The 14434-nt window shown below is 44.1% G+C and overlaps 1 protein-coding gene across 4 annotated transcripts in view; it reads right to left on the minus strand.

Moving 5' to 3' along the window:
- Positions 1-14434, minus strand: part of LOC137305119 (guanylate-binding protein 1-like) — a 29862-nt gene that overhangs the window by 5707 nt on the left and 9721 nt on the right. For all 4 annotated transcript variants that reach the window (XM_067973905.1, XM_067973906.1, XM_067973908.1 and 1 more), the window contains 7 exons: positions 13902-14029; positions 13174-13283; positions 8870-9063; positions 7011-7253; positions 4633-4910; positions 2415-2627; positions 2106-2208 (listed from right to left, as the gene is read on the minus strand). In XM_067973905.1, the coding sequence (XP_067830006.1) occupies positions 2106-2208; positions 2415-2627; positions 4633-4910; positions 7011-7253; positions 8870-9063; positions 13174-13283; positions 13902-14029 (1269 nt within the window). The remainder of the gene's footprint in view (positions 1-2105; positions 2209-2414; positions 2628-4632; positions 4911-7010; positions 7254-8869; positions 9064-13173; positions 13284-13901; positions 14030-14434) is intronic.

Here is a 14434-nt window from a genome sequence, read left to right on the forward strand (position 1 = left end):
AGGTATGACTCCAACCACTGGAGAGTTTTCCCCCTGACTCCCATTGACTTCAATTTTACTAGGGCTCCTTGGTGCCACACTCGGTCAAATGCTGCCTTGATGTCAAGGGCAGTCACTCTCACCTCACCTCTGGAATTCAGCTCTTTTGTCCATGTTTGGACCAAGGCTGTAATGAGGTCTGGAGCCGAGTGGTCCTGGCGGAACCCAAATTGAGCATCAGTGAGTAGGTTATTGGTGAGTAAGTGCCGCTTGATAGCACTGTCGACGACACCTTCCATCACTTTGCTGATAATTGAGAGTCGACTGATGGGGCGGTAATTGGCCGGATTGGATTTGTCCTGCTTTTTGTGGACAGGACATACCTGGGCAATTTTCCGCATTGTCGGGTAGATGCCAGTGTTGTAGCTGTACTGGAACAGCTTGGCTAGAGGCGCAGCTAGTTCTGGAGCACAAGTTCTTAGCATTATAGCCGGGATGTTGTCGGGGCCCATAGCCTTTGCTGTATCCAGTGCACTCAGCCGTTTCTTGGTATCACGTGGAGTGAATCGAATTGGCTGAAGACTGGCTTCTGTGATGGTGGGGATATCGGGAGGAGGCCGAGATGGATCATCCACTCAGCACTTCTGGCTGAAGATGGTTGCAAACGCTTCAGCCTTCTCTTTTGCACTCACGTGCTGGACTCCGCCATCATTGAGGATGGGGATGTTTGCAGAGCCTCCTCCTCCCGTTGGTTGTTCAACCCCTGTTCCAGGCTTGATCGCGTCATCTAGGTTGACACTTCGATGCAGTACTGAGGGAGTGCTGCATTGTCACAAGTGCTGCCCTTTGGTTGAGACGTTAATTAGAGGCCCTGTGCGTGTAAGAGACCTCATGGCACTTTTTTTTGACGAAGAAGAGCAGGGAATGTCGGGGCCAACATTCCTCCCTCAACTAACACCACCAAAAACAGATTAACTGATTGATTTTACTGTTATTTGTGTGAACTTGGCTGTGTGCAAATTAACTGGTACATTTGCCTGCATAGCAGTGTCTACACTTCAAAAGTAATTAATTGACAGTGAAATGCTTTGTGACATCATGAGGACATCAAAGATGCGATATGAAAGCAAGATTTTCTTCCTTTCTTGTTACATGAAGCATTCCCAGATCAGATATGGAAAGGGTCCTTTGCTGAGGAAAGGTCCCTCTGCATTGAGCAGTCCCAAATCAGAGTACATCATGAGCCAGACACAGAGGAAAGCTCACTCTGCTGTTGTAGTAACGTGCCTCAGTGCCAACCTCAGAAAGCATCATTCACTGCCTCAGTATGACGTTTCTCCACTTTCCACACCAGCCAGCCAGGCTTGGTGTTGCCCTATTCCAGAGAAAAACCTCAAATGTAAAGGTAGCATCAGCACTTAGTCTCCCTATTGTCACCAAGCTCTGCTGGTTTGATTCCCAGTCTGTGCCGAGTTAGTTCATCTCAAGCAGGTGAGGTCAGGCATAGGGAGGGGAAAAGATCAGTCAGGATACTACTGCTTTGTTACTGCCACCACTGTTGTTACTGCAACTACTACCGTTGCTACTACTACTGCTATTACTACCAATGCAAATGCTGGTACTACTGCTACGGGTACTATTCTACTATTACTGGTACTACTGGCAGTGGTTACTACTGCTACTAGTACTACACATGCTACTAATACTATCTGTATTTATTCGGCGCCTTTAACATAGAAAAACGTCCCAGGGCGCTTTCAAGAATAAAAAATCTGGACACTGAGCCAAAGGAGGAGACATCCTCCTCATCCCTGCTGCACGTACGTAGATTTTGAAGGAGATCAGGACTGGGTTCAGCTCTGATGCTCTCTATGGTTAAGTGGACTCTTACGAAGGGGCCACACATGAATTGTTAACCCAATTTTTCCCTTTTCAGATTCTGATGAGCTCGTTGTGTAATTCAAGCATTTTTGGTTGTTAATCTGCGGTTTGCAGGTCTTTCCCTTTGTTATCACTACCCTGCGTTTCCATCTCACTCTTGCAAAGCCACAGCTCCTATACATTAAATCGTTTCGTATTTAACCCTTTGATTCCTTCCACTAACAAAGAGACAGCAATTTCCTTACCAGCCAGTTGTTTATCCTTGTCTGTCAGCATCTTGTCAGCCTGTAGCACAAAATCAGCTTCCGGAGCTTTCTGTTTCAGGAACTCGTTCAAGGCATCTTCAGCCTGTGGGGTGGGGGATTTAATATACAATTAGAGAAATGTCGGCTGGGGGCAAATTAATTGGGGCAGGAGTGCTCACAGATTTATTATTGAGAAGAGGCACTGTTTCTTTTTCAGGTTTATGGTGCCACTGATGAAGGTAGAATTTGGAGAGGGATTGAGTTGGTATAAAATTGGAAAACAGAGCCAAATTGGTGAATAGCATTTACCTTAATTCCCTTTCCAGCGGTGGAGTGGAATTCCAAAATGATCTTCTGGCGATCCTCTTGGTACAGCCGGTACCCATCGGGGTGAGCGTAAAACCCCTCTCGCAGTTTCTTCTCCATCTCAGTGGACAGGGACCCCAGCAGGTCTCTGCACTTCTCCATGGAGGCGGCTTCATTCTTGCGACAAAGCTCGAAGAAATGATTTTGCACCTCAGCCTGGCAACAACAGAAAAGCCAGATATTGTAATCAGTTCTAAAGACAACATCGGAGCAAATATTTGATCGGTTGTGTCAAATTACACTGGAACACTAATACTTAAAAAAAAACAGTATGCTGGGAAATACACAGGTCAGTAAACATCTGTAGAGAGAAAAATATAGCTTAATGCTTCAGACAGTACCCATCATTAATATTAAAGATGAACTTTGCCCCCAAAGGGGATGGTAGATAAACAGATGAAGGAGAAAGGAATAGAAGGATATGCTGATAGGGTTAGATGAAGTCGGGTGGGAGGAGGCTCGTGTGGAGCATAAACACCGATATGGGCCGAATGGCCTGTATCTGCCGTACATTCTATGTAACAATTGTAAACAATTTTACAACACCAAGTTATAGTCCAGCAATTTTATTTTAAATTCACAAGCTTTCGGAGGCTTCCTCCTTCGTCAGGTGAACGATGTAACAAGCATTGTCAACATCGAATTACAATCAGGAAAAAGTGGGGGGGGGGGGAAGAGAGATATGTGCAAACGACTAATCTAGCAATCACAAAAGGGAAAGGTGAATATTCTGCAGTCTGCTTGAAAGGGAAGTAGGAGATTGTTAGACGATCTCAGGAATCCTCTCAGACATTGGGCACACTGGTTAACAAAATGAAACATGCAAACAGCCAAGTTAGTGAGAGACCCACTCTTGGAAAAAGAAGAGAAAATGCTGGAAAGTTGCAAATGCAGGCCTAGAATTAAATTAGATGGAATAGATTCCCAGCAAAAGCTGTTAAGGTGGATAAATATTGGGTTAGGAATAGGATGACTGGTTTTATGGCTTTAACGTTTCAGGTCAATGAAACGGTCAGGGAAAAAGCCACCCCCCCCAACCGGGAGGAAAGAACAACTCCTCTAGACCCATCTTTTGTTTATTTACATGTCCCATTACCACCCCCCTTTTGCCTTGCACCATCATCCCTTTTGTCATTAAATCACTCCTGCCCTCCACCCTCTCACAGACCTTCCCTTTGTTCTTCCCCCTTCCTTTCCTTTTTCCCTGGCTCTGTACTTGCTTAAAAACTGGTAAATCTCTAACTATTTTCCAGTTCTGATGAAAGGTCATTGACCGGAAATGTTAACCCTGTTTCTCTCTCCATGGATGCTGCCTGATCTGCTGAGTGTTTCCAGCATTTTCTGTTTTTATTTCAAATTTCCAACATCTGCAGCATTTTGCTTTTGTGTTGGTTGTTTCCATGATTTGCTGCAGGATGAAGTAATCCAATACTTAAAAAAAAATTTTATTCATTGGATGTCGGCGTCGCTGGCAAGGCCAGCATTTATTGCCCATCCCTAATTGCCCTTGAGAAGGTGGTGGTGAGCCGCCTTCTTGTACAACTGTGTGGCTTGCTAGGCCATTTCAGAATCAACCACAGTGCTGTGGGTCTGGAGTCACATATAGGCTAGACCGGGTAAGGACAGTAGGTTTCCTTCCCTAAAGGACATTAGTGAACCAGATGGGTTTTTACAACAATCCCGTGGTTTCATGGCCACCATTACTGATACTAGTATTTTTTTTATTCAGATTTTATTTAATTAATTGAATTTAAATTCCCTAGCTGCCATAGTGGGATTATGAACTCATGACTCTGAATTATTAGTTCAGGCCTCTGGATTACTAGTCCAGTAACACATAACCACTATGCTACCATACTGCATTGGGATCCAATCCTGTGCTGTGGGGGTGTGGGTGGAGTTATCTAGAAAGGCAATAGGTCAGGCCCGAATAGTGCCAAGTGTGAGGATGGATGAATATTTGATGACCTTCGGGGATCAGGGAGTGCTTTGGCAGGGCAATTTCTCGGGAGATGAAAAGGGCAGGGCCAGAGGCCATGTTAAGGTCGTTCATACAGGGTCTGTGGGAGAAGCAGTCCTTTGATAGGCTGAATGGCCATTGCAATTCCGTTTTTTTTTTAATGTTCTCATTTTATTTTCTCAACGTGAAGTAGATTCTCACCACCAGCTGTTTGTAGTATGCCTGATCTCGGTCATTGAAGGAGTGTTTCATGAAGAGTTCGATGGCCTCTTTCCGACACAGCGTGTGCATCTCTGCCAAATCTTCAGTTTCGGTCGGTAACTTTGCCATCAGATCCATCCGTTGCTGGTAATGGGTCAGAGCATCGGTGAGGGCCGCTGTATTTTCAATCTTAGCCATACAGGTGACGGCGTCGTCTATGCAAGGTACTGACCCACTGGCAATAGTGTCGACGTAGGTGTTAACTAATATTGCCAACTCTGCAACAAAAGACATAGAACATACCTTAATTGAAACAAGGGTAACATTTTATTTTCATGGGTAACTGGTAACTAGTGACTCGTGTGGAGCAAAAACACCGGCATAGACCAAGCAGGTCGAATGGCCTGTTTCCGTGCTGTAAATTCTATGCAATTATCCTCAAATCACTAACTGTGCTACAGTTGATGGCTCATTTGCTGTCTCTTTCTCCATAAACTTGGGCCCCTCCCAGGCTCTTCCCTTTCTTGCTCTGTTCCTTCTCCATGTGATTGGCCTCCTCCACTCATCATCCAACCTTATCCATTCTTTTGCCGATGATTCCACTCAAGCCCCCAGCTTCAGATCGCCCATGTATAATCTCCATTCCTTTTGCAGTACAATGACTGAATCACTAAACTTGATCACCTCCATGCCCTTTAGTGGGGTAATGGAAATCATGTTCCTTTCAATTCTTCAAAGACAGTTTCTTCATGCGTCTTGCAAGTCTAACCAACTGCTGCCTCTTACCTTTGATAGCTCCAGTCTTAGTCCTTCTACATCTGTCGATATTCTTGGCCTCATCATCTCCTCTAATCTTAAGTGAAACTCTTTACATATTCTCCATGTTACCTCCAACGATTTTCTCTTTACTGCCAAACACTCTTCTCCACCTCAACATCTCTTAATTCCCTAAAACTCAAGTCTACCCAAGATTTGACCAATGCTCCAATATTAAGGGATGTTCTTCTGATGCCCCTTCCACACTCCCAAACAAGATGCAAGGATAGATTGATTCACAGTCTAATTACCTCTAGCCTCCAAACTCTCTCGCTCTGATGCAACTTACTTGCCTCTTTCGATTTTGTTCGTACTACTGTTGCCATTTTTCTCTGAGGTTTTTCTCCATTGTTCCTTCTAGCCTTCAGGTATCCAATGCTGCATTCTCTCCCTCCTCTCTGTATTCTCAGTTTGTTGAAAGCAAGACATTGAAACTCATTCTTTGGAACATCTTACCTCACTCAGTCTTCTTCCTACAATGTGCAGCTTTCTAAAACCCAAGCCACTACTTTTTCAATTTACCTCATAATTGTTCCTATTCTTGTAACTTTAAGGGGACAGTTTTAACCTAACCCACCTGTCGGGAAACTGATGGGATCGGATGCGATGCTGGTTTTATATCCCGCCCGATTTTACTCTCCACTGAAGTCAACGGAGAGTAATATTAAACAGGGTGTAAAACCAGCATTCCACCCGATCCCGTGGGATTCCCGCCCAGCAAGATAGGTTAAAATTACCCCCCGACGTGTCCCGCACTATGGACCTTGGTCTTTCACCTGAGCCTCCAGATAAAAATCACCGAGCAAGAACAATGCGGAGGATGTCTCTGGATGAATCGGGGAGCTTTATCAGCTCAGTGGAAGCTTCCCATAATTGGTATTATTATTTTTTAATCTGTAGTTTGTGTGGGCAGATGCCCATTTTACTAACCATCTGTGGTGCTCACTTTGAGAACTGATACATTTGTTGATTGCCCCTTGGCATTGGGCCCTGTGCCCAAACCCAACATCTGTTGGTCTGTGCCAAATTGATACCCAAGAGCACCTGTTATGCTCAATGGTTTATTGTAAAATGATCTTGGAACGAACAGTTCATTACAGAACATTTGTAATGATAGAGGTTTAAAGAGGGGGCCACTTAGTGAGCACGGCACACTCAACAATACTGCCTCAAATCCAGCACCAAGTGGCGCTGAATTGTTAATGTCATTCAGAAACCAAAGCCTGACACAGTGTGCAAAAACTGGAAATTGCCACAGTGCTGCAACAAGAGATGGTGTCCTGAGGTTTGGGCTGAAACACATTGGTGAGAGAGCTTTAGTCCATCTATTGTTGACCTGGAAGTGCTTGATGTGAACACTGGGCGCCTGAATTGGAAAATATTCCCTTGCTCACCACGAGCATTCCTCACCTTGAAGAGCGCCAAAATAGAGGGGGGGAAAAAAAAGAGGGACCTCAGTGGACCCAACACTTCACCGCCAAAGCCAGTTTGGTGGATATAGCAATGGCAATCAACACTTCAGTGAGCCGACACACTTAGTTGTGCTATTGTGGTGCACTTACTTCTACCATTGATGCGGTGGCCTCCTTTGATCGTCTTGGGATCCGATTCTGCAAAGATGTACTGACAGAACTCACGGCACTTATCAACAAACTGTGGATCGAGCTCATTTTCTGGGAGTGTTTCCACCTGGTTTAGATTCTTACTGGCAGTTGGCTGAACGAAAACAAAACATTTGCGAGATCTGAAGTAATTCCTGATGCACTCACGGGGCTGGTTGTACTCCATCACTTTTCTCGCAACGCCTGCATTCAGTAGAGAGAAAAAAAACAAGACATCAACTTGGGTGCAAGTTCGACAGTTTTACCGTGGCATGAAGCATACATTGAACTGGAATCATGACCGAAATGTTAGCAATACTCGTCAATTTGAAAAAGAAAAATAGATTAATGCTTGAGGTAGGACACTGGATCAGAAGTGGTAAGGTCAGGCTGGAGAAGTTCCTTTGTAGAGGTCACCAAAGATTTCAGCTACACTAACTACTAAAGCTGAACAGCCTGGTCAATCCGAATGTGTGTGTATGTGTGTGTGTGTGTGTATGTATGTATGTATAAATAAATTTTAAAAATTATATCCAGGATTTCCTGGCTCAACAATTCCGACACCCACCAGGAGCACTTATCAGGAAATTTTATGCCCCCAGCCAATGATTTTCAGTCCATTCCCTTTAACCATCAGAACATCACAGATCGGGGGGTGTGGAATGTTCTGATATGCACTTACTTCCAGTGCTGAAGTATGTCGACCTTGTTACATAGGAACAACAGAAGACCAGTCTGCCCATCGGGCCCATTCAATTAGATCACGGCTGATCTGTACCTCAAATCCATTTACCCGCCTTTGATCCATATCCCTCGATACCCTTACCCAACAAAAATCTATCAATCTCAATCTTGAAAATTTCCAATTGACCCCCAGCATCCACAGCCTTTTAGGGGATAGAATTCCAGATTTCCACTACCCTTTGTGTGAAAAAGTGATCCCTGATTTCACTCCTAAATGGCCTGGCTCTAATTTTAAGATTATGCCCCTTTGTTCTGGATTGTCCCACCAGAGGAAATAGTTTCTCTGTATCTGCCCTATTGAATGCCTTTATCATTCTGAAGACCTCGGTTAGATCACCCCTCAATCTTCTAAACTCAAGGGAATACAAGCCAAGTTTATGCAACCTGTCCTCATAATTTAACCCTTTTAGCCCCGCTATCATTCTGGTGAATCTGCGTTGTACCCCCTCCAAGCCCAATAGTAATCCTGCTCAGCACAATTAATGGTATTGTCCTGCAGTCTAAATGATTTTTTATGAAAGGATGTGCTGATTTGGGGCGGGTGTAGAATTTGCACTGTAAGAGAGGAGATTTTCTAGAATGGTACCAGGGATGCAGGACTTCAGTTACGTGGAGAGACTAGAGAAGCTGGGATTGTTCTGCTTAGAGCAGAAAGGGGAGATTTGATAGAGGTGCTCAAAATCAGGAATGATAGAGTAAATAAGGAGAAACTGTTTCCACTGGGAGGAGGGTCGGTAATCAGACGACACAGATTTAAGGTGATTGGTAAAAGAACCAGAGCCAAGATGGGGAGAATTTTTTACGTGGCGAGTTGTTATGATCTGGAATGCACTGCCTGAAAGGGTGGTGGAGGCAGATTCAATAGTAATTTTCAAAAGGGAATTGGATAAGTACTTGAAGGGGAAAAATTTGCAGGGCTACGGGGAAAGAGCAGAGGGAGTGGGACTAATCAAAGAGCTGGCACAGGCACGATGGGCCGAATGGCCACCTGTGTGTACTGGCCCAGAATGGAAGCTGGTGCAAAGTATAACACAATCTCAAATGGATGAAAGATATTTTATATAGTGTGCAACTACCTGTCTTGAGTTGTAGACCATGGTTTAAATATTCGTCCTCTGTGACATCCTGGCCATTGATTTTCAGTTCTAGGGTGAAATCCCGCACTGCCCAAACAAAGGCCGGAGAGATCTTCAGTAAGTCTAATTCTTCATCATCGTCATCTTCTTCCCTGGCCTTCACTTTGATTAGCTCCGTCAGATCGGATATATAACTGGATTAGTTAAGGAAGCGATTGTCTACAGTTCTTTGCGCCATACAATTACTTTAAAACATCGTAGGAGGAGGTTGTCTACAAACAGTTGTTGCTTAAACGACAAGTCAGCTAGAAGATCGGTCACCTGGCATTTGAAGCGAGCAAGTTCCAGAACGTGGAACGAATATGATGAAGAGTGACCCGGTGACGTTTCAGGGAGTGGAAGGGCTCCAGATGGGAAAGGGATGATTGAGGTGAACTGACTGAAGAGGAGGTGGAACCAGCAGAGCAGCTGAGAGACAATGCCTAAATGTTTTGTTGGGGAGAAGGGTGGAGCTAATAGAAAGAAGAGTCAAGAACAGTCAAAGAATCCGAACGCTGCAAGGTACAACGATTCAACTGGAAAAAAAAAGGAACCTTTGTGACTGGCAATTCGGAAAAATAAAAATATAAACGCCAAAAATTAAGCAGACAAGGAGGAAATAAAAAGAAAATTCCAGATGATCAAAAGAGATAGAACGAGTAGGTGATTGTAACCACAAACTACATCCTCTATTGTATTATTAAAATTCTGGCACAAGACACACACATCCTGTCCACAAATCTTACTTCCTGTTGTCACAAGTTTTAGCCACTCTTTTCCATCTATTGTAAATTGCCAGGTCAACATTTCCAGTTGACAATTGACAGCAAAAGTTATCATGTAGTTGCAGGAACAGGCCACTAGGTGGACCAACTTTACAAGGTCTCTCTCCCAACTCCATCACTATCTTATGTATATATAAATAAAACCTTATAGGAACAGTCATTCAGCCCCTCGAGCCACTCGATTAGACCATGTCTGATCTGTATGTCAACTCCATTCAACCACCTTTACTCATATTATTCTTGGTTTTTATTTCTTGGTCAGACTAATGGACTCCAGGGAAAGGGCATCTTAGTTATGTCACCGGTAGGTCTAGTATTACCAAAACAAGACTTAATATATATTAATAAAGCAAACACAACAGAACCAAACATAGATTGTGTTTCTGTAGACAGTTTGTTTTAACTAAATAGGTTAGGGAGGACCAGGGGTCACAATTTCAAGTTATGTAAGGCCAGAACTAGGTTAGATGTTAGGAGGTGGTTCTTTCCCCAGAGAATAGTGGGCCTCTGGAACAGGCTGCCGGCTCGTGCGGTGAACACTGATTCATTGAATTCCTTCAAGCGAGAGCTAGATCTGTTTCTGGCTGGGGCGGAGATCTCCTCATACAAGAGGTAGGTGCTGCATAACATTAATCAAGGCCGGAGTGGTCTCCTGGGCTAGCTCCGATCGCCTAAGGGGTTCAGAGAGGAATTTTCCAGATTCCTCTCCCCCTCCCCGCTCTCCCACACAATTGGCCTGGGTTTTGTTTAATCTGTTTTTTCGCATTCCCAGGTTTTCAGGTGGGGTGGGAATGTATATGTTTTGATGCACAAGGCATCGCAGTTGTGGGAGACAGGCTGGATGGACCAGTGAATCTTTTCCAGCCAGCATTGTTCATGAGTTCGAAAAAAAAATTAAACAGCAGTGGACAATTTAATTGGCCCTTTGTTGTCCTAGATTTGGTCACTTGGAGGATTTCACGCCATTAGTCGGGGTTTGTATTAATGCATTATCTGCTGCTATCAAGGGCACAGGGTTCTTACACAACTTTTACAGTGTAGCAGTACATAGACCCAAGAGTCTGTGGACCATTGCAGGGGGTGGAAAACTGCTGTGTGTAAAGCAGAATGATATCTTCCCTCTCCCTTACCCGCGTCCTCCTCCAGGCAAAAGGATTGGGCTGGTACAGCTTGCTACTGGGATGGCCATGGGTAAATTACTAATTAATTATTAAGTATAATTAATATTAATAGATTGTGCTGTAAGTAATTTGGAAATGATTAAGAACTTGCATTTATATAGTGCCTTTCACAACCTCAAGAAGCTTCACAGCCAATGAGGTACTTTTTGAAGTGTATTCACTGCTGTAATGTAGGGAAATACGACAGCAAATTTGTGCACAGCAAGATCCCACAAACAGCAATGAGATAAATTACCAGATCATTCTGTTTTATTGATGTTAGTTGAGAGATAAATGATTCGGCCAGGACACCGGGAGAACTCTCCTGCTCTTCTCTCAAACAGTGCAATGGGATCATTTACATTCACCCGAGAGGGCAGACAAGGTCTCTAGTTTAATGTCTCAGCCGAAAGACAGTACCTCCCTTGGTACTATACTGAAGTGTCAGCCTAGATTACATGCTCAAGTCTCTGAAGTGGGGCTTGAACTTATGACCGTCTGAATCAGAGGCAAGAATGCTACGACTGAGCCACAGCTCCATTCAAACACTATTACCAGTCATTTCCACAGGGATTCCCCGAACTCCCTCCATAACTTCCAGAAACCTCGGAAGTAAATGGTGTCTCTGCCGATCTTCCACTAAAATTACAGCGGCCAAGAATCCCCAAGGAAGTTTCCGGGATTGTGTCCAGATTTAGCCAATGATTTACCGTTGAACTCTAATGCATTGGCTTGGGATTAGTGATTTTGTCCAAGTAACCAGCTTGTCCCTTGTATTGGCTCCAGTATAAAAGTGGAGATGACTGTCTGTAATATGTTTGTGTATATACATGTACGAAAAATGATTACTCAGTGAGCTAAAAAGTGTAATTGATAGGAATATATTATTAGAACAGAAATATAAAACATGCTAACGATGGACGTTTTATATTTCTTTGGAATAGGTTATCAGATTTTGGTGCTTATCCATTTAGCTATAGTCAGGAATCCTAATGGATATTTCCTGCTCCTGAGCTCCCTGCATGGGGACTCACTCGCTGGGATCACACATCAAGAAGTCACATGTAGGCACCCCATGATTCCCATCCATTAAAGTTAATGGACCTAAAATCGTGGGGTTGCCCACTGCGCGATTTCACAGTATGTGATCCCAGCGGCAAAGCTCCGTGGCGGGAGCACATCAGCGGAAAGTTTCCCCCCTTTGCCTCATCCTGCTCCTCCAGTACTGGTGAGAGTTACATCAGAATCATGAATTCATTCGGTTTGACCGGAAACGCCAATGGACTTTTTGACCCGTCTCATTAATTAATGAGTCATCTGAACAGGCTTGTCAATTAAGGGGTGAACGGTGGTAAATACTTAGTCCCTGAATAGTTCAGTTTGTAAAGTGCGCTGCCCAGTCAACACCTTAACCACACAGGCCAGTAAGTCATAGGTCTCTTTTCTAGTCCGTGCCAAATTAGCTGATCTCAGCCTGGTGGGGGCACTACAGCTGGTCTCAAGTGTTCCCGGGTTAGGAAAGAGGAAACTGAACAGAGCTATTGGTGCTGATCACTGGCTAGTGACACCTGCTGGAAAGTGCACGCATCTGCACGCTGGACAAGAGCGGGCTCAGATGTGATAACCCTCCACCCACAGTCAAACGTCCCACCAGCATTCACCATCTAGGTGCACGATTGAAGAATGGCCACTTTGTGGGGGAGGGTGGGAGCAGAGAGGCAACCATATATAAAAAGTGAGAGAGCAAATCCAGGATTTATACAAGGCAGATGGAGACATAATCCATGCCATATAGGGGGAATATTGCCCCTGATTCCTACCTAGTAGTTGTGCCTATCTCAGACATGGTGTCCCAGCAGGACTCAGTGCCCTAAGGAAGGGGGAATAAAGTTTGTGGAGAATGTTTGTAAGCAACAAGTGTGGAACAGAATTACACTTCAGCAGCGCAGTAATAGATCAACTTAGAAGCTTTTCAGTACAATGTATTTCTACATTCTGCTTTTCACAGAACATTTCTGCTTTCAATGAAGCCGTTTCACTCAATCTCCCTCAAGAAACGTGAAATGAAATTACATTACGTAGAGTTTTACAGCACAGAAACAGATGGTGTTTATGCTCCACATGAGCCTCCTCACTTACTTCATCTCGCCCTATCAGTATATCTTTCTATTCTCTTCTCCCTCATCTACTTATCTAGTTTCCCCTTAAATGCATCTACCCGATTCACCTCAACTACTCCACGTGGTAGCGCATTCCACATTCTCACCACTCTCTGAGTGAAGACGTTTCTCCTGAAATTTAGAACGGAATAAAAAGATACTGGAGTTTTTCCACTGCATATTGGTCAATGGTTCCCACGCTGTTGTATACAAACGTACTGCTCAGGAGCACAGCGAGAGAGAAGATCCAGCAATCGTTCTTCTGGTCACCCTATCAGAACACGGACATAATGAGAAACACACCACTGGTCTCTCTGTTGTTAATTCAAAGAACTGTACAAACAGGAAGGAAAGAACTTGCATTTATATAGCGCCTTTCATGACCTCAGGACATCCCAAAGTGCTTTACAGCCAATTAAGTACTTTTTGAAGTGTAGTCACTGTTATAATGTAGGAAGTGTGGCAGCCAACATGCACACAGCAAGATCCCACAAATGGCAATTTGATAATGACCAGTTTATTTTTTAAAGTGATGTTGGTTGAGGGATAAATATTGGCCAGTGAGAACTCTCCTGCTCTTCTTTGAAATAGTATCAAGGGATCTTTTACATCCACCTAAGAGGGCAGACATCTCATCTTTGGTTTAACATCTCATCCAAAATAAGGCATCTCCGACAGTGCAGCACTCCTACAGTACTACACTAGAGCGTCAGCCTGGACTTTGTGCTCAAGTCTCTGGAGTGGGACTCAAACACACAACCTTCTGACTCTGAGGCAAGAGCGCTACCCATTAAGCCACCTGTGGAAGGTGTACATATATAGTTACCCGATCTCATCATTTAGTTAACCAGTTATACGGGTATGATTGGAAACTATGAAGTCCCCTTACCTTCTCAATGTCACCCAGGCCTTCTGTATCCAGCAGCACCAAGCAGTGATTGCGTTTCGTAGGGTGAGGCACGCACCACATCCAGATCCCCTTAGTGTGGGATTGGACAGTCGATCCAAGAGAGAAACCTGGAGAACCACAGTTAAAATCACAAAGATTCGTGGAAAGGTTAGTAAATTCTCAACCATTTAAAACGGTCCTCTGCAGTGTCATTAACTCGGGCCTATACAACACACCATCTACAAAAGACATCCACCGATTCACACCACACTTGCTAGCAGCATTTCCTGTTCGCCACATCTGTACATTTATATGAATACAAAGTTGCTACACTACATTCAGCCACCTCACTCATCCTGTGCTTATTCACCATCCGCGCACAACAGAAGAGGGGGGAAATTGTTCAAGGGGCCACGGTGTTCATGAAAAAGAGATATCAGCAAAACAGATTTGCAAACACACTGTGGGGGTGAGGTGAATTGTTCCATCAGTTGCATTGTGATACCAATGTGACAATAATGAGAAAGGGATTG

The sequence above is a fragment of the Heptranchias perlo genome, chromosome 39, assembly GCF_035084215.1.
Source record: "Heptranchias perlo isolate sHepPer1 chromosome 39, sHepPer1.hap1, whole genome shotgun sequence".
Lineage (NCBI taxonomy): Eukaryota > Metazoa > Chordata > Chondrichthyes > Hexanchiformes > Hexanchidae > Heptranchias > Heptranchias perlo.